Source organism: Pelobates fuscus, chromosome 7, assembly GCF_036172605.1.
Source record: "Pelobates fuscus isolate aPelFus1 chromosome 7, aPelFus1.pri, whole genome shotgun sequence".
Taxonomy (NCBI): Eukaryota; Metazoa; Chordata; class Amphibia; order Anura; family Pelobatidae; genus Pelobates; species Pelobates fuscus.
Window position 1 is genome coordinate 209,281,791 of NC_086323.1, and position 19,661 is coordinate 209,301,451.

General features: G+C 45.0%; 1 protein-coding gene across 1 annotated transcript in view; it reads left to right on the forward strand.

Annotated features, from left to right (window-relative positions):
* Positions 1-19,661, forward strand: part of LOC134568909 (retinoic acid receptor RXR-gamma-like) — a 56,454-nt gene that overhangs the window by 12,666 nt on the left and 24,127 nt on the right. Inside the window, exon 2 of the mRNA XM_063427610.1 lies at positions 13,367-13,620. Within this exon, the coding sequence (XP_063283680.1) occupies positions 13,367-13,620 (254 nt within the window). The remainder of the gene's footprint in view (positions 1-13,366; positions 13,621-19,661) is intronic.

Below are 19,661 nucleotides of genomic sequence, written 5' to 3' on the forward strand. Positions count from 1 at the left end.
GCGGGCAGTGACCGCGAGAAGCGGTCACGTGTCCCGCCCGACACTAAGAGCGTGCCGCGCGTCTCGGGCGCGCTCTTAAAGGGACAGTGGGAGACTAAATTAGAATCAGTCTCCCATTGGCCCCTGTCAGGCCACATTCCCCATACACTCACGTTTTGGGGGCGTGGATATGACAGGGGCCAATCAAAGTGAACCTTAGGGTATTTATACTCACCTGTTTCCCTTGCTCCTTGCCCTATCGTGGTTTCTGTCCAGTTCCCTTTAGTGCTTGTATCGTTCAGTTGGTTTTTTGGTGCTTGACCTTGGCTTTGTTCCTGACTCCGCTCTCTCCTTATCCTTGCTTGCTTATCCGCTGTTTTGTCCTCTGTGTACCAGTCCTCGGCTTGTTCTACGTTACGCTGTCTCTCAGTTCCCTTGACCTCGGCTTGTTCTGACTCTGTCTTTCTCTCGTCCTAGTCCGGCCATTCTAAGGTCCGGTAAGACGAACTCTGTTTCTTGTCTCTTGACTGTTGAACTATTCCTGCGTGTTGGGGTATATTACCGTGACACTATGCCAACGTGATATGGGTAATATTGTTTATTGCAGACATTCTGTGTCTTGTCACTACAGAGCTACGCCAGCGTGATATGGGTAATATTGTTTATTGCAGACATTCTGTGCCTTGTCACTACAGAGCTACGCCAAAGTGATATGGGTAATATTGTTTATTGCGGACATTCTGTGCCTTGTCACTACAGAGCTATGCCAACGTGATATGGGTAATATTGTTTATTGCAGACATTCTGTGCCTTGTCACTACAGAGCTACGCCAGCGTGATATGGGTAATATTGTTTATTGCAGACATTCTGTGCCTTGTCACTACAGAGCTACGCCAACGTGATATGGGTAATATTGTTTATTGCAGACATTCTGTGCCTTGTCATTACAGAGCTACCCCAAAGTGATATGGGTAATATTGTTTATTGCGGACATTCTGTGCCTTGTCACTACAGAGCCACGATAACGTGATATGGGTAATATTGTTTATTGCAGACATTCTGTGCCTTGTCACTACAGAGCTACGCCAGCGTGATATGGGTAATATTGTTTATTGCGGACATTCTGTGCCTTGTCACTACAGAGCTACGCCAACGTGATATGGGTAATATTGTTTATTGTGGACATTCTGTGACTTGTCACTACAGAGCCACGCCAACGTGATATGGGTAATATTGTTTATTGTGGACATTCTGTGCCTTGTCACTACAGAGCTATGCCAACGTGATATGGGTAATATTGTTTATTGCAGACATTCTGTGCCTTGTCACTACAGAGCTATGCCAACGTGATATGGGTAATATTGTTTATTGCAGACATTCTATGACTTGTCACTACAGAGCTATGCCAACGTGATATGGGTAATATTGTTTATTGCAGACATTCTGTGCCTTGTCACTACAGAGCCACGATAAAGTGATATGGTTAATATTGTTTATTGCGGACATTCTGTGCCTTGTCACTACAGAGCTACGCCAAAGTGATATGGGTAATATTGTTTATTGCGGACATTCTGTGCCTTGTCACTACAGAGCTACGCCAACGTGATATGGGTAATATTGTTTATTGCAGACATTCTGTGCCTTGTCACTACAGAGCTACGCCAACGTTATATGGGTAATATTGTTTATTGCGGACATTCTGTAGCTTGTCACTACAGAGCTACGCCAACGTGATATGGGTAATATTGTTTATTGCAGACATTCTGTGTCTTGTCACTACAGAGCCATGCCAACGTGATATGGGTAATATTGTTTATTGTAGACATTCTGTGCCTTGTCACTACAGAGCTATGCCAACGTGATATGGGTAATATTGTTTATTGTGGACATTCTGTGCCTTGTCACTACAGAGCTACGCCAAAGTGATATGGGTAATATTGTTTATTGTGGACATTCTGTGACTTGTCACTACAGAGCTATGCCAACGTGATATGGGTAATATTGTTTATTGCGGACATTCTGTGCCTTGTCACTACAGAGCTACGCCAACGTGATATGGGTAATATTGTTTATTGTGGACAATCTGTGACTTGTCACTACAGAGCCACGCCAACGTGATATGGGTAATATTGTTTATTGCGGACATTCTGTGCCTTGTCACTACAGAGCTACGCCAAAGTGATATGGGTAATATTGTTTATTGCGGACATTCTGTGCCTTGTCACTACAGAGCTATGCCAACGTGATATGGGTAATATTGTTTATTGCAGATATTCTGTTCCTTGTCACTACAGAGCTACGCCAACGTGATATGGGTAATATTGTTTATTGCGGACATTCTGTGCCTTGTCACTACAGAGCTACGCCAACGTGATATGGGTAATATTGTTTATTGCGGACATTCTGTGCCTTGTCACTACAGAGCTATGCCAACGTGATATGGGTAATATTGTTTATTGCAGACATTCTGTGCCTTGTCACTACAGAGCCATGCCAACGTGATATGGGTAATATTGTTTATTGCAGACATTCTGTGCTTTGTCACTACAGAGCCACGATAACGTGATATGGGTAATATTGTTTATTGCAGACATTCTCTGCCTTGTCACTACAGAGCTACGCCAACGTGATATGGGTAATATTGTTTATTGCAGACATTCTGTGCCTTGTCACTACAGAGCCATGCCAACGTGATATGGGTAATATTGTTTATTGCAGACATTCTGTGCCTTGTCACTACAGAGCTACGCCAGCGTGATATGGGTAATATTGTTTATTGCAGACATTCTATGACTTGTCACTACAGAGCTATGCCAACGTGATATGCGTAATATTGTTTATTGCAGACATTCTGTGCCTTGTCACTACAGAGCCACGATAACGTGATATGGGTAATATTGTTTATTGCGGACATTCTGTGCCTTGTCACTACAGAGCTACGCCAACCTGATATGGGTAATATTGTTTATTGCAGACATTCTATGACTTGTCACTACAGAGCTATGTAAACGTGATATGGGTAATATTGTTTATTGCAGACATTCTGTGCCTTGTCACTACAGAGCCATGCCAACGTGATATGGGTAATATTGTTTATTGCAGACATTCTATGCCTTGTCACTACAGAGCCACGATAACGTGATATGGGTAATATTGTTTATTGTGGACAATCTGTGTCTTGTCACTACAGAGCCATGCCAACGTGATATGGGTAATATTGTTTATTGCGGACATTCTGTGCCTTGTCACTACAGAGCTACGCCAACGTGATATGGGTAATATTGTTTGTTGCAGACATTCTGTGCCTTGTCACTACAGAGCTACGCCAAAGTGATATGGGTAATATTGTTTATTGCAGACATTCTATGACTTGTCACTACAGAGCTACGCCAACGTTATATGGGTAATATTGTTTATTGCGGACATTCTGTGCCTTGTCACGACAGAGCTATGCCAACGTGATATGGGTAATATTGTGTATTGCAGACATTCTGTTCCTTGTCACTACAGAGCTATGCCACCGTGATATGGGTAATATTGTTTATTGCAGACATTCTGTGCCTTGTCACTACAGAGCTACGCCAACGTGATATGGGTAATATTGTTTATTGCAGACATTCTGTGCCTTGTCACTACAGAGCTACGCCAACGTGATATGGGTAATATTGTTTATTGCAGACATTCTGTGCCTTGTCACTACAGAGCCATGCCAATGTGATATGGGTAATATTGTTTATTGCAGACATTCTGTGCCTTGTCACTACAGAGCGACGCCAGCGTGATATGGGTAATATTGTTTATTGCAGACATTCTATGACTTGTCACTACAGAGCTATGCCAACGTGATATGCGTAATATTGTTTATTACAGACATTCTGTGCCTTGTCACTACAGAGCCACGATAACGTGATATGGGTAATATTGTTTATTGCAGACATTCTGTGCCTTGTCACTACAGAGCTACGCCAACGTGATTTGGGTAATATTGTTTATTGCAGACATTCTGTGCCTTGTCACTACAGAGCCATGCCAACGTGATATGGGTAATATTGTTTATTGCAGACATCCTGTGCCTTGTCACTACAGAGCCACGATAACGTGATATGGGTAATATTGTTTATTGCGGACATTCTGTGCCTTGTCACTACAGAGCTACGCCAACGTGATATGGGTAATATTGTTTATTGCAGACTTTCTGTGCCTTGTCACTACAGAGCCACGATAACGTGATATGGGTAATATTGTTAATTGCGGACATTCTGTGCCTTGTCACTACAGAGCTACGCCAACGTGATATGGGTAATATTGTTTATTGCAGACATTCTGTGCCTTGTCACTACAGAGCTACGCCAACGTTATATGGGTAATATTGTTTATTGCGGACATTCTGTAGCTTGTCACTACAGAGCTACGCCAACGTGATATGGGTAATATTGTTTATTGCAGACATTCTGTGTCTTGTCACTACAGAGCAATGCCAACGTGATATGGGTAATATTGTTTATTGTAGACATTCTGTGCCTTGTCACTACAGAGCCATGCCAACGTGATATGGGTAATATTGTTTATTGTCGACAATCTGTGCCTTGTCACTACAGAGCTACGCCAGCGTGATATGGGTAATATTGTTTATTGTGGACATTCTGTGACTTGTCGCTACAGAGCCACGATAACGTGATATGGGTAATATTGTTTATTGTGGACATTCTGTGCCTTGTCACTACAGAGCCACGCCAACGTGATATGGGTAATATTGTTTATTGCAGACATTCTGTGCCTTGTCACTACAGAGCTACGCCGACATGATATGGGTAATATTGTTTATTGTGGACATTCTGTGTCTTGTCACTACAGAGCTACGCCAATGTGATATGGGTAATATTGTTTATTGCGGACATTCTGTGCCTTGTCACTACAGAGCCACGCCAACGTGATATGGGTAATATTGTTTATTGCAGACATTCTGTGCCTTGTCACTACAGATCTAGCCAACGTGATATGGGTAATATTGTATATTGTGGACATTCTGTGACTTGTCGCTAAAGAGCCATGCCAACGTGATATGGGTAATATTGTTTATTGTGGACATTCTGTGTCTTGTCGCTACAGAGCTACGCCAACGTGATATGGGTAATATTGTTTATTGTGGACATTCTGTGTCTTGTCGCTACAGAGCCATGCCAACGTGATATGGGTAATATTGTTTATTGCAGACATTCTATGCCTTGTCACTACAGAGCCACGCCAACGTGATATGGGTAATATTGTTTATTGTGGACATTCTGTGTCTTGTCGCTACAGAGCCATGCCAGCGTGATATGGGTAATAACCAAAGAAAAAGTTACCTGCGCTCTCTCCTTAATCCCTATTTATACTTATTGAAACAAATGGAGGTCATTTAGTTACTCCAGTAGTTAGATGAGAGCGCAGGTAACTTTTTCTTTGGTTTTTACTGTAAGTATTGGGCTGGTGTGTACTGTGGTTGTTGCTGCTGCCCTGGAGTGATGGAAATGAGCGCAGGACTTGTCTTTTTGAATTAGTGATATGGTAATATTGTTTATTGTGGACATTCTGTCTCTTGTCACTACAAAACCACGTCAGCGTGATATGGGTAATATTGTTTATAGCAGACGTTCTGTGTCATGTCACTACAGAGACATGCCAACGTGATATGGGTAATATTGTTTATTGCGGGCATTCTGTGACTTTTTTAAATGGTTCTGTTTTTTTTTTATTATTCTACAATGGCAGTTTTAAATTTTGTAGTGGGTACATTAGTAGAAGCCATTACAGTTCTTTAATTCTTGATTCAGGAAGTGAGTGTTCATGTTTGTAAAGTGACATTTTTTCACTGTACACATATCGATACTAGGAATGTGCATGGGTAAAAAGTTCAGTTTGGAAATTCGGGTAAGTAAAAAAAATTGTATGCTTAGCCAATTGAGACCAATGGCATTCTGTTCATTCGGGCACGCAGCATTTAGGTATTCAGCAGTTCTGCATGTCATTCGTTTCAGGCATTCAGCAGTTCGGAATGTCGTTCGTTTTGAAAAATAAACATTTGTGTGTTTTTTTTCTTAAAGAGCAATGTTTTACATTGCACAGTGGACCACAGCAGTACCCAGGCCCAACCTAAAGAAGTGGTCTGGGTTTAGTTAATAATTAGTAGTGTTAGTTTAGTGTATATATACAAGTTACAAAATGATTTTTTCATTGCACAGATAGCGCAGCCAATCAGGGAGCACTACCAGCATGCAACTCTTCTGAACCCTATATAATCCCACCCCTGTGACACCAACATTGTGGAGAGTTTAGGAGCAGAGTGTGAGAGCAGAGAGAAAGCAATTTGTGTGAACAAGCGAGTGAGAGAGGGGAGAATGTTAGGAGGACGTGGACGCTCCATTATGGTTTCTTTTGTTTTTTACATTTTAATTTAAATCAAATCACAGAAAACTATAAAAAAATAATCACTGTAGCAAAGTCACAGTGCAGCACAGAGACACCCTGGCAATCAGACTACCTGGCTTACACAGCCACACACTCTCTCACCCCCCTCCCCTCCCCCTTCAAAAAAAGAAACAAAATGCAGAAAAAAAGGCAAAACTTTTTATCTCTCTCACTCTCCCTGGAAAAAGCAATGTGGCTCCCCAAGTTTGCAACAAGTACAATAAATGTAATGTAATTTATATCTCTCAGTCTCTTGTGCTATCACAGCTAGTCTGGTCACATGAATGCAAGCCAACATCCTGACAGCCCGATTTATGTACTATCCCACCTCAATGACTCTGTGTGCCTTCATTGGCGAAGTGTCAGTAACAAAATCAAGATTAATTGTCTGTCCTCTAACATCAATCACCAAAATGTGCTCATTTCATTGGACTGGGAATAGTGAAACCGGATTGGACAACCAAGCATTACATTACATACACAAAAGGAATTAACTTATTGGTCAAGATTCCTGTCATCATTCATGTAATTTCCCCCCCTCCTCTCTTGTTTTGCCACTTTAAATCTGAATCGCTTCGGAACTTCGTCACTTCGGCACTTCAGACATTCGTAAAAATCCAAATGTTCGAATGGCATGAAATTCGTACGACTGTACATTCGGAATGAAATTAATTGCACATGTCTAATCAATACTAAAAGAGAGGACACTACCTTGGAATCTGCATTTACTTAACGGTTATACAAATGCTTAGTGCTAGAGGCCCCCATGTAGAAGTGGCTCCAGAAGCAGACACCAGGCAACCAATCTTGGACAGCAAGGTAAGGACTCAAATCAGGACCACCCTGCTGAATTAAAGACATTTGGGAGTATGCAATGTGACAATGTTTAGAAAATTTCTGATATCAGTAGTATAAAGAGGATCCAGGCACTCCAAGTATCTTCAATTGTATTTGTTAGGACAAGTGAGACACCACAATGTTTCGACCCCTGAAAGGGTCTTTGGGAAATTTTTTGATGACAATGTCATTTCAAGAAGATTTTTCCAAATATATAAAATATGTTCTTATCACTTTATAACCAGATTGTCTACTTGTTAATTATTATCTTTTCAGATGATGCAATGAAGTCCATCGGTTACAATCTCCAGTTAGCTGGTGGGAGCATTTACATAATTACTGCTGTTATTACATTAGACTGTTTATCTTAGAAATTCACATATTCAGATCATAATTCCTATAATAACTGTTAATAATAATAATAATAATAATAATAATAATAATAAATATTATTTTCCATAATTAGGTATGCACAATTCGGAGATATTTCACAGACAGACAGGCTGACCGATTGATTGATAGATAGACAACCAATGGAGAGAGGGAGGAAAGGATGGATGGGTAGACAGACCGATGAATGAAGGAACAAGAAGTACAAACTGGGCATAGAACCAAGGCTTGGGCATTTTGTCTTAGTCTATGTGGAAAAATGTACTTTGATTCCAAGGTTCAAGCTTATAGGTGTCATATTAGATATCCTATATTAAAATTGGCTAACTTGGACTCAGGAAATGCTTGATGCTTAAAACGACACTTAAGACCATATATGTCTAGTTCCGGGAGCAGATAGCAACCCACCTGAGCTGTTTCTCCTAAATCAGTCTGTTCTTTCTCTTCCTCTGAATTTATCTGTTATATGTACATGACATTCATCCCTATGTCTTATCTGTACTCCTTTCACCCTTTCACTCCCTTCCTACTACTGTCCTAGTAGTATTTGCACGTAAGCACTTAAGTTTTAATGTATAAAAACACAACTGACAAAATAAAGGTCAGAGGCTTATTTTGAATACCAACAGGTGTCTGGTGTCTGAATTCCAAGTGCACTTGAAATAATAACTTGGGTTTCCATGAATATACCAAAGATCACTTTGGATCTATATCATCTATTACTGGGTGAGCGGCCACAGGAAAGAGATAGTTTAGATGACTAGTGTTGGTTATAGTCTTCTAAACTCCATCCTATCAGCCTCAATGACTCAAAGGTTCAATGACAGTCAATGCAAGTGGGGTGCGTCGTGCCGTTTTAAGTATGAATGGCCCTATTGCGGTGGTGCCCACTCGGCCTCACGCTCTTTTAAGCGTGGTAAGTCAGGGGACAAAGGGGACCTGATGTCGTAAACAAGATGCGCCCCTGGCTCACCCGTTCTAAGAACTGTCGGGCTGTGGGATTGCTTCTGGAGTGGTTCATAGATGGGTTCTGGATTCCCTTCTCAGAACTTGAAATCGGTTCTGGATTTTCCTCAAGTGGTCCTGGACAAGCTCCAGAAGGAGGTATCGCCGGGGTGGGTGGCGGGGCCATTTGATGTCACTCCGCTGCCCAATTTGCGTGTGCCCCTCTAAGGCATGGTGCCCAAGAAGGAGGCAGGGAAAATTCTCCTAATTCATAATTTGTCATACCCTCACGGGGGTTCGGTGAATGATGATATCTCTGCAAAGCTGTGTTGGGTGTCTTATGCTTCATTCGATGCTGCAGTTCGCATAGTTAAGGCAGCGGGTCCTGGGGAATTGCTGGTAAAGGTGGACGTTAAAATGTTGTTTCACTTATTTCCTGTGCACTCGGATTGCCATAACCTCCTCGGTTGTGTTTTTGATGGTCGGTATTACGTGGATATGTGCCTTACAATGGGTTGTTCCATATCTTGTTTTTACTTCGAATGCTTCAGCACTTTCCTGGAGTGGATGGTGTGGCAGAAGTCAGGGATCGACTAGCTGCTACACTATCTTGACGACTTTCTGTGTGTGGGCCTGGCGAATTCCCAGGCTTGTCGGATCTTGCTCAACACGGTGGAAAGGGTGTTTGGGCACATCAGGGTTCCCCTAGCGCATGATAAGACGGTGAGGCCAGTGACATGCCTTAGCTTTTTGGGCATTGAAATAGATTCGGTGGCCATGGAGTACCCATTGCCTCAGGATAAAGTGGAAGAGCTGCGCCGGGATGTGTCGTGGCCCGGGGCTTGCAGTTGTGCCAGCTGCAATCTCTGTTAGGGAAGTTGAACTTTGCATTTTGTATCATGCCCATGGGGCAGGTTTTCAACAGGCGCCTGGCGGCCGTGACCGCTGGGGTGGCGAGGCCTCTGCATTTTATTTAGCTCACGTGGCAGTTGCGAGACGACCTGGACGTCTAGGATTCTTTCCTGGCTGAGTATAATGGGAGATCATATTTGCAGGCGCCAGAGGTGTCTGGTTCGGATCTTCACCTCTATAAGGACGCTGTGGGTTCAATCGGTTTTGGGGCAATCTTAGGGTCGCACTGGTGCGCTGGCACTTGGCTGGAGGCATGGTGCGCCTCTGGCCTGGCTAGGAATCTTGCCTTCCTTGAGCTTTTCTCCATAGTGGTAGCATTGGAGTTATGCGGTTTGGACTTGTGGGACCGGCGGGTCGTTTTTCATTGTGATAACCTGGGGGTCATGCAAGAAATTAACCAGCTCTCTGTCTCTTCTCCACCCATGGTACGTTTGCTCCAGCTCTTAGTGCTACAGTGCCTGTGCCTTAATGTGTTGTGTAGGGTGCTGCATGTTCTGGGGATTTATAATGTGATTGTGGATGCTTGCTCTCGTTCACAGTGGGCAGAGTTCCGAGCGGCTGCACCTCACGCGGATGAAGGCAGTTGCCCGTGTCTGGTGGAGCTGTGGTCCCTGGATTCGGCAGGCTGATGGATCTGGTTCGCGGGTCGGTGTCTAGTTCCACTTGGACCAGATACTCGAAGGTATGGGTGGAATGGCACAAGCTGGAGTCAAAGGTAGGGGTCTTTCAAACTACATCCGCTCGATTGCAGGGTCTGTTGCGACTTTTGGAGACGTGGGTTTGTACAGGCATGTTGCCTTCGGCGGTGTCCTTGCGCTTGTCTGAGCTGAGGTTTCTGTTTAAATTGCAAGTCTTGGGGGATGTGACTGTAGCAGATGGTACCAGGGCTGTCCTAAAAGACTGTAATATTATTGCAATTTGTGTGTTATTTCTGTTTCTATGGTTAAAATGTATGTGGGATTCGCATGATTGTTCGGTAGTTTCCATCCGTACTCCATACGAATGTAAACTACCGAACCAATAGACCACTCCAGAGAGAAGTGTGTACCTTATTAATCGTTCACACTTCTCTAACTGCAGGTTAATCTGTACTTTAGTGCTGTATCTGGGTGGCCGCCGTTCGGTATACGAACACGTGGCGACGGCCATCTTATGCACGGAAATCCCAGCGGTGTTTGGTCGTCGAGTGTCTGGAACTCAAATCGGACACTCGATTACCCGAACATCACTGAGACCTCCATGGCTCCGTAACTCCCGAACGGGAAGGCTAATCAGTCTCCCGTTCAGTAGTTTCAAAGTACCGAACAAGGGGATTCATACGGAGTATTTGATGTGTATTTTACCTCCTGAACGAAGACCGACCGCAGGGCCAAAACCTATGGAACTCTTTTCGGATACCACCTCGTGTGCGGTCGGTCAAATTACACCCTCCACCTAAATCCCGAACCCCTGGTCCGATCTGGGTGATTTTTGGATATGTTAGTCACCCGGTTCAGGGCTACCAGGGGGTACCCCCAGGATTATTTTAACTGCTTGTTTTGGGGTACATTCAGAGCTGGGGGAAAACTACAGTATGTATAATGGGATTAAGTGTCATACTGAGGTGAGGAGATGTGTGGGAGGTAACGGTTACACTATTGGATACTGTCCTAATTAATGGGAATCTCTCCCTTGCATGGAAAAATGCTTTATAAGGAGACTGTGTGGATTAAAAGTTAGTTCTGCTCCTGATGCTGTGTGTCGTCCAGTCATTGGGATCTGTATGGGGATATTTGTGGATTACTTTATTTGCTTGAATTACTGCTTCATGGTGTTTTTACTACTTGTTCCTGAGCTTCACTGGGATCTATAGTGGAGTTAACCTGTGGAATATCAGGCCTCCGCTACAGTGACCAAGGAGTTTCTGGTGCGGCAGGCAGTTAAGGGGCTGTTCCGGGGGTCGTGTTGCTGTGGATTCAAGGAGGCCAGTGTCGGGTGCACTCCTGGCGCAATTATGCCAAGTGCTCCCACAGGTGTGTTTCTCGGACTTTAAGGTGCAACTGTTTAGCCTCGCCTTTTCGTTCGCATTCTTTGCTGCCATGAGGATTGGGAAGTTAGTGTGTCTGAGCAAGTCGAACGTTGGTGGAATCTTTTTCACTGATGTTGAGGAGGGGGAGTTTCCTTTAAGATTCACCGCTCCAAGACTGATGTGTTTGGGAAGGGTAACTGGGTTCAGCTGGCGGCAGTCCCTGGGTTAACCACCTGCCCAGTCCTGCCTTTTCAGTGTTTTTGCGGGGTTCGCCCTGCACTGTCTGGCCCGCTGCATGAGGATGGGAGCTTCCTCTCCCATTTTCAATTTGTCAGGGTTTTTCGTTTAGGGTTGGCTGCGTTGGACTTGGAGGGTGCTCTATCTGAATTGGCGCTGCAATGGAGACTTCTCGGCTGGGTATGCCAGATCAACAGGTGCAGAGGATAGGGAGGTGGGAATCCAGGAGGTTTGTTTCTTATGTGCGTCCTGCCGGTCTAGTGAGCTAGTGTTTTTTGTTTTTCCTCCTCAGGTTCAGTCCCCCCCATGGTCTGGTTGATCAGGCACTCCTACGTACACTGGGTACAGTAGTGAGCAGCACTTCGGCCGAGGGGGAGCTTCTCAGTTTCACACCTTTGACTGCTGTGGTACAGTGGTTTGGCGCCAGAGGCATGAGGTGGGTCCGACTCCTCCCTGAATTGGTCAGGCTCTCTCGCCTGCTAGGAACGCCATCTGTGTTGGTCATCCATTTGTGGGGCAACGACCTGGGGACCGTGCTGGTCGGGGGCTTGGTGGACATGGTCAAAAGGGACTTGTCCCATATATTGACCCTGTTCCCTGATTTCTGCAAAATTTGATCAAAATGAGGAAGTGGCTAGGAAATATTAATGGCAGTCCAACAGCAAGAGTGCGCTGGAGCGCTGCCGCAACAAGTTTAATAGGAGGGTTTCGAAGTTTGTTGTGGGGGTTAGGGGTATATCCATTCGTCATCAGGTCTTTGAGAAGGAGGCGGCAAATTTGTTTTGATGGGATGGGGTGCATCTGACCTAGGCGGGCTTGACCTCTTTAATCTGGCGATCCAGGAGGCGGTGGAACAGGCCTTGGGTGGGTCCCACCACTGATTTTAGGCTTTAAACAGCAGGGTTTGTGGCGGGGGCATGTCTTTGCCAAATAAGGTGAGAGATGGTTTGCAGGTTAGATGAATAAGGGGGATAATGGCCAGGTCTCATTCTCCCCTGTCTCTTATGGTGAACCTTAAGGGGTACCAGGTTGGATGAGTCCCCACCGAGCTAAAAGCCGGCTGGTGGGGAGCATTATGGTCAGGCCCCACCAAGCTAAAAACCGCCTGGTGGGGAGCCCAAAAGAGAAGAGGAGTTTTTATTATGCCGAGGGGGGGGGGGGGGGGGGGTGAGAGCCTTTGGGAAGAGGGATTTAGATTGGCAAGGACGATTCGGTTACATTACTGTATGACATTATGCAAGTTATTTATGTTAATGTAGATATTTTATTATGTACAGTTTTATATGTTGAAGGAGTTATACACTATTTGGATGTGATAATAAATGCTGTGGCCTGTTATATCCAAGTTTTGTGTCTGTCATTATTTGGGGAAGTAATGATTGGTTGAAGGGGATATCTCATCCAATGTCCACTACGTACATACATGAAGATTTATCAGGTTCTGTGCTACAATTCACATTCCCAGTATGTAAAAACACGTCCCTCTTTGTGGTGCTCTTGGGATCTAGGCCAATGTTATTTTGTGTTTAAAACCGTGTAGCAGTTCCTGACTCAATAAAACAAGTACCAGACTGGGTTGTTTTAATATAATTATTTTCCTTTCTCCACAGATCCATCACCTTGTATACATTCTACATCGGTCAGCTCTTCATCCTGTGTTTCCACCATGAACTCTTTAGATGGTCTCACAGCTTATATGGGGAGTTCTCACACCTCCCCAAGGCCCACTGCAACAAATATAAACTCTGAATGTTCTCCTGCGATTAATATTGGTGCTCCTTACCGAGTGATCACATCAACAGTGGGACCTCATTCTCTATCTTCTCAGTCCATCCTAGACTTCTCTGGACATGAAAGACCACAGGTAAGTGTGTAGCTGGAACCTTAATGCATTAGTGTTGCATGGTATTCCTAAAAAGTCTTTAAATTTTATTTATTTACATTAAAAACCAAAGAAAAAAAAATACCTGCGCTCTCTCCTTAATCTCCATGTACATTTAGACAAATGGAGGTCATTTAGTTACTCCAATGGCCACTGGAGGGAATGCCCGCACGGCAACGTCAAGGCAGGCCCCCCTAGACGGGTCCCACTCTGACCCTTTACCTTGCTTCCTTGAGGTTCTGGCAAAGATATCTCTAACGAGACAGAAAGGGGTATTTTTTATATACACCCCTATATATTTATTAACCCTTACTAGGGAACACATGCGATGGGCGGCAGCATTGTAACCAGGCTGTGTGATACAAAAACTCAATACAAATACAAAAAAAGACAAGTCCTGCACTAACTCCCATCACTCCTGGATGGCAGCAACGACCACAGTACACATCAGCCCAATATATAGTATGTTTAACCAATCTACACAATCAAATGTACTCTCCTCATCAAAGGATATGTTTATACCCGGGGTTGCCAATAAGTGGAAAAGGTTAGTGGCCTGGTCAGTATTAACAGGACTTGCCTTAGACCTTCAGATGCCATGTGCAAAACAAAATTCTCAGCGCCCCCTGGCCACATCCCTCTCTGGCCACTCCCTGCTCCCTGCTAAGTCTCGTGCCAGTGTGTGTGAGTAATCCTTGTGTGCATGTTTAAATGTAGGTGGAATGTCAGTTTTTGTGTGTAAATACATGCATGAAATTGTGTATGTTTGTAACTTGTGTGGGTGTCCTGTGCGTGGAAATGTGCACACATTTTATTTTTATAACTAGTTTGCTGTTTTCCCGTATTCTGACATGTCTTTGTCCTTTATTTCTCCTCCATTACTCCCCAATGTGGTTCTTCCCATCTATTTCCTATGTTTATCATTCTATTCATATTCCCACGTGTCTATTTTAATGCATCTCTCTCCTGCTAGTCTATTAACCATCCTTCCCTCACTGGTGTCTTCTGCTATAACTGTCACATACATCTCCATACGTATGTCTGTCTCTCATCCCCCCATTCCCGCCCCACCGGTCTCTACCCACACCCATTTCTAGCGTATCCTGAATCCCACTGGTCTCTCCCAGGGCTGTCTTACTGGCCACAGGCATAGGTGCCCCATAGGCTAGCTAGCCTTTCTGTATTTTATTCTTTATTTATTCAGAACGTTCAAACCTCTTTATTAAAACGTTTAGGTGGACTAATCACCTGAGTATCAGCTGTTATCGGTACATGCAATCTTGCTCTTGCAAATACATATCTTGCCCTTGATGAAAACAATGTACACGTACGAAATGTACATAAGCAAGACAGTATTTTCTGAAGCCATTAAGCTATAATATAATTCTTCCAATATTTTTTTTAACAGTCCAGTCAGTTGCCTCCCCCTGCTACCTACTAAAGGTTTGTGTGGGTTAATCTCTGCTAATTTTGCTGGAGTTACCAATAAGCTTCATTTTATCCTGTTAGTGGTTGTGTAGGTAGGACCCCAGTGAGCTGCTTTGCCCGGGGGCTTTTAATGCTGTTAAGATGGTCCTTATTTCAACACTGTCCAAACCGTCTCCCCTACTTCTAGCCCAGCTGTCTCTTATCCACCCATCTCTCACTTTCAATTACCATCTGTCTCTCCCCAATTTCTAACCCTTGTTGTCTCTCCATCCCCTCCCTTGACTCAGGAACTCCTGCAGGGGAGTGTGCAGCCAGAAATCTCCCTGTGCACTCTCTGTCTCAGGTTCTAACAGAATGAAAGACTCTGCAGGGAGCACACAGCTGGTAATGCATCTCCGAGGTGGGAGGTGCTTTCTCTCACCTTCAATCCCTAAGAGAAACTGCTATGTTTCACAGAGGGTTAATCCAGCCTCTAGTGGCTGTCTCATTGACAGCCGCTAGAGGAGCTTCCGCTATTCTAAAACACTGAACGTCCATAGGAAAGCATTGAGTAATGCTTTCCTATGGGCGGTTTGAATGCGTGCGCGGAAGAGCATTCAGAGCTGAGAGGCGGAGGGATACCCAGCGCCAAGGGAGTCCAACGCTAGAGAAAGGTAAGTGCTGAAGACACACACACGCTCTCACGAACAGATGCATACACACCAGCTAACAGACACACACATTTACTGACAGACACACTCAGCGACAGACATACACACACACTCACTTACAAAACATACACTCTCACTGACAAACACACACTCACTAACAGACATCAAACAGACTCACTAATACACACACAAACACACTCAGTAAGAGACACACAGTAACACACTCACTGACACTCACTAGCAGACACACTCACTGACACACTAGCAGACACACACACTGACACTCACTAGCAGACACACACACTGACCCTAGTAGACACAGTCACTGACACTCACTAGCAGACACACACACTGACAATCACTAGCAGACACTCATTGACACTCACTGACACTCACTAGCAGACACACACTGACACTCACTAGCAGACACACTCACTGACACTCACTAGCAGACACACTCACTGACACTAGCAGACACTCACTGACACTCAATAGCAGACACACTCACTGACACTCACTAGCAGACACACTCACTCGCACTCACTAGCAGACACACACACTGACACTCACTAGCAGACACTCATTGACACTCACTGACACTCACTAGCAGACACACTCACTGACACTCACTAGCAGACACACACTGACACTCACTAGCAGACACACTCACTGACACTCACTAGCAGACACACTCACTGACACTAGCAGACACTCACTGACACTCACTAGCAGACACACTCACTGACACTCACTAGCAGACACACTGACACTGACTAGCAGACACACACACTGACACTCACTAGCAGACACACTCACTGACACTCACTAGCAGACACACTCACTGACACTCACTAGCAGACACACACACTGACACTCACTAGCAGACACTCATTGACACTCACTGACACTCACTAGCAGACACACACACTGACACTCACTAGCAGACACTCATTGACACTCACTGACACTCACTAGCAGACACTCATTGACACTCACTGACACTCACTAGCAGACACACTCACTGACACTCACTAGCAGACACACTCACTGACACTAGCAGACACTCACTGACACTCACTAGCAGACACACTCACTGACACTCACTAGCAGACACACTCACTGACACTCACTAGCAGACACACACACTGACACTCACTAGCAGACACACTCACTGACACTCACTAGCAGACACACTCACTGACACTCACTAGCAGACACACACACTGACACTCACTAGCAGACACTCATTGACACTCACTGACACTCACTAGCAGACACACACACTGACACTCACTAGCAGACACTCATTGACACTCACTGACACTCACTAGCAGACACTCATTGACACTCACTGACACTCACTAGCAGACACACACACTGACACTCACTAGCAGACACACTCACTGACACTCACTAGCAGACACACACACTGACACTCACTAGCAGACACACACACTGACACTCACTAGCAGACACACTCACTGACACTCACTAGCAGACACACTCACTGACACTCACTAGCAGACACACACACTGACACTAACTAGCAGACACACTCACTGACACTCACTAGCAGACACACTCACTGACACTCACTAGCAGACACACTCACTGACACTCACTAGCAGACACACACACTGACACTCACTAGCAGACACACTCACTGACACTAGCAGACACACTCACTGACACTCATTAGCAGACACACTCACTGACACTCACTAGCAGACACACACACTGGCACTCACTAGCAGACACACACACTGACACTCACTAGCAGACACTCATTGACACTCACTGACACTCACTAGCAGACACACACACTGACACTCACTAGCAGACACACTCACTGACACTCACTAGCAAGACACACACACTGACACTCACTAGCAGACACACTCACTGACACTCACTAGCAGACACACACACTGACACTCACTAGCAGACACACTCACTGACACTCACTAGCAGACACTCACTGACACACTCACTGACACTCACTAGCAGACACACACACTGACACTCACTAGCAGACACACTCACTGACACTAGCAGACACACTCATTGACACTCACTAGCAGACACACACACTGACACTCACTAGCAGACACACACACTGACACTCACTAGCAGACACTCATTGACACTCACTGACACTCACTAGCAGACACACACACTGACACTCACTAGCAGACACACTCACTGACACTCACTAGCAGACACACACACACTAACACATGTTTTTTTTTTTTATTTAATCCCCCAGCCTCCTTACCTTTTGGAGTGCTGAAGGGATTCCCTGGGGTCCAGTGGTGCTGCTGGGCTCCTGGGCTCCTGGGCTCCTGGGCGGGCGGGTAGGCAGGCTGGCTGGCGGGCGGGCACGCGCGCGCGAGGGAGCACTCTCCCATGTGTGCTTCCTCTTCAGCTCCCTCGCGCACCGAGTAGGGATGCCGGCGCCGGAAGATGACGTCATCTTTCGGCTCCGGTATCAGAATGCGGCGCGCAAGGGAGCTGAAGAGGAAGCACACATGGGAGAGTGCTCCCTCGCGCGCCCGCAGAACCGGGCGCTCGGCCACGCTACAATAGGTCGTCGGTTGGAGGGGAGCGCAGTGCGCTTCCCTCCTTCCGGACAGCCTGATTTTGCGCCCCCAGGGCCGGTGCGCCCTAAGGCGGCCGCCTGGGCCGCCTTATGGTAGCGCCGGCCCTGCTGGTCCTGAGTATTAATACAGATCAGGAAGAGGTATTTTAACTTGTTCTGCATTTAGTGTCACAAGAGAAGGAAGATTGGTCTAACGTACATTACAGTCAAAAAAGTTTAGTTTTTTTTAAATGCAAGCTATTGGGACACCAGTGAGTGAGTGGTGCCACTGGGCAAGTGGGCACAGTATACGCTGTGAGCCTGACACACACGCTGGCAGGAAGGCAACTGCAATTAGATTACACAGGAAAAAAAAAAGCAGACTGATGTTCTAGCCCTAAAAAGGGCTTTTTGGGGTGATGTCCTTACAGCAGAGATCAGATGAGTCCTTCAGGACTGTAGTGGACACTGAATATACTAGCCTATGTATCAGTTCCCCTACCAAATCAGCAGCAGCTACACTGTCCATACTCTCACTAAGAATGCAGCTTCACAATGAATGTAAAATGGATGCTGTCCAGGAGGTGGGAGGGTCTGGTAGGGAGGTCTGCTGCTGATTGGCTGGAATGTGTCTGCTGACTGTGAGGTACAGGCAGGGTCAAAGTTTACTCAATGATGATGAATAGGGGACGGACCAAACAGCGCATGTGTTCGCCATCCGTGGCAAACGCGAACAAGCGATGTTCGCCGGGAACTATTCGCCAGCTAACAGTTCGGGACATCACTATTACCAAATGCTAACTTTTAGTTTTTTTACTATTTTGGCCACATCTGCGGAGTACCACAGTGGTTTCTTGATTTTTTTGCTTTTACTGACAAGCCTAATGCAATTTTCTGTTGCCTTCAGCAGTGCAACTTTGAAATAATCCCATTTCTTTTGGACTCCATTTAAATTGCTCCAGTCTGATAATGACTCCTTTACACATATTCTAATTTTAGAAAAGTCTGTTTTTCTAAAGTCTAAAACTTTTGTTTTTGTGTGGTGTGACTCAGTCACTGTTCTTATATTAAACCACACTGACTGATGATCACTGGATCCTAAACTTTCACCTACAGTAATATCTGATACCAAATCTCCATTTGTTAACACTAAATCTAGTATGGCCTCTTTACGAGTTGGCTCCTCAACGACTTGTTTTAGAGACAATCCCAGTAGGGAGTTTAGAATATGTGTGCTCCTGGCACAAGTAGCTATTTTTGTTTTCCAATTCACATCAGGAAGATTAAAGTCACCCATGATGATAACTTCCCCCTTTATTGTCATTTTAGCTATTTCCTCAACTAGTAGATTATCTAACTCTTCAATT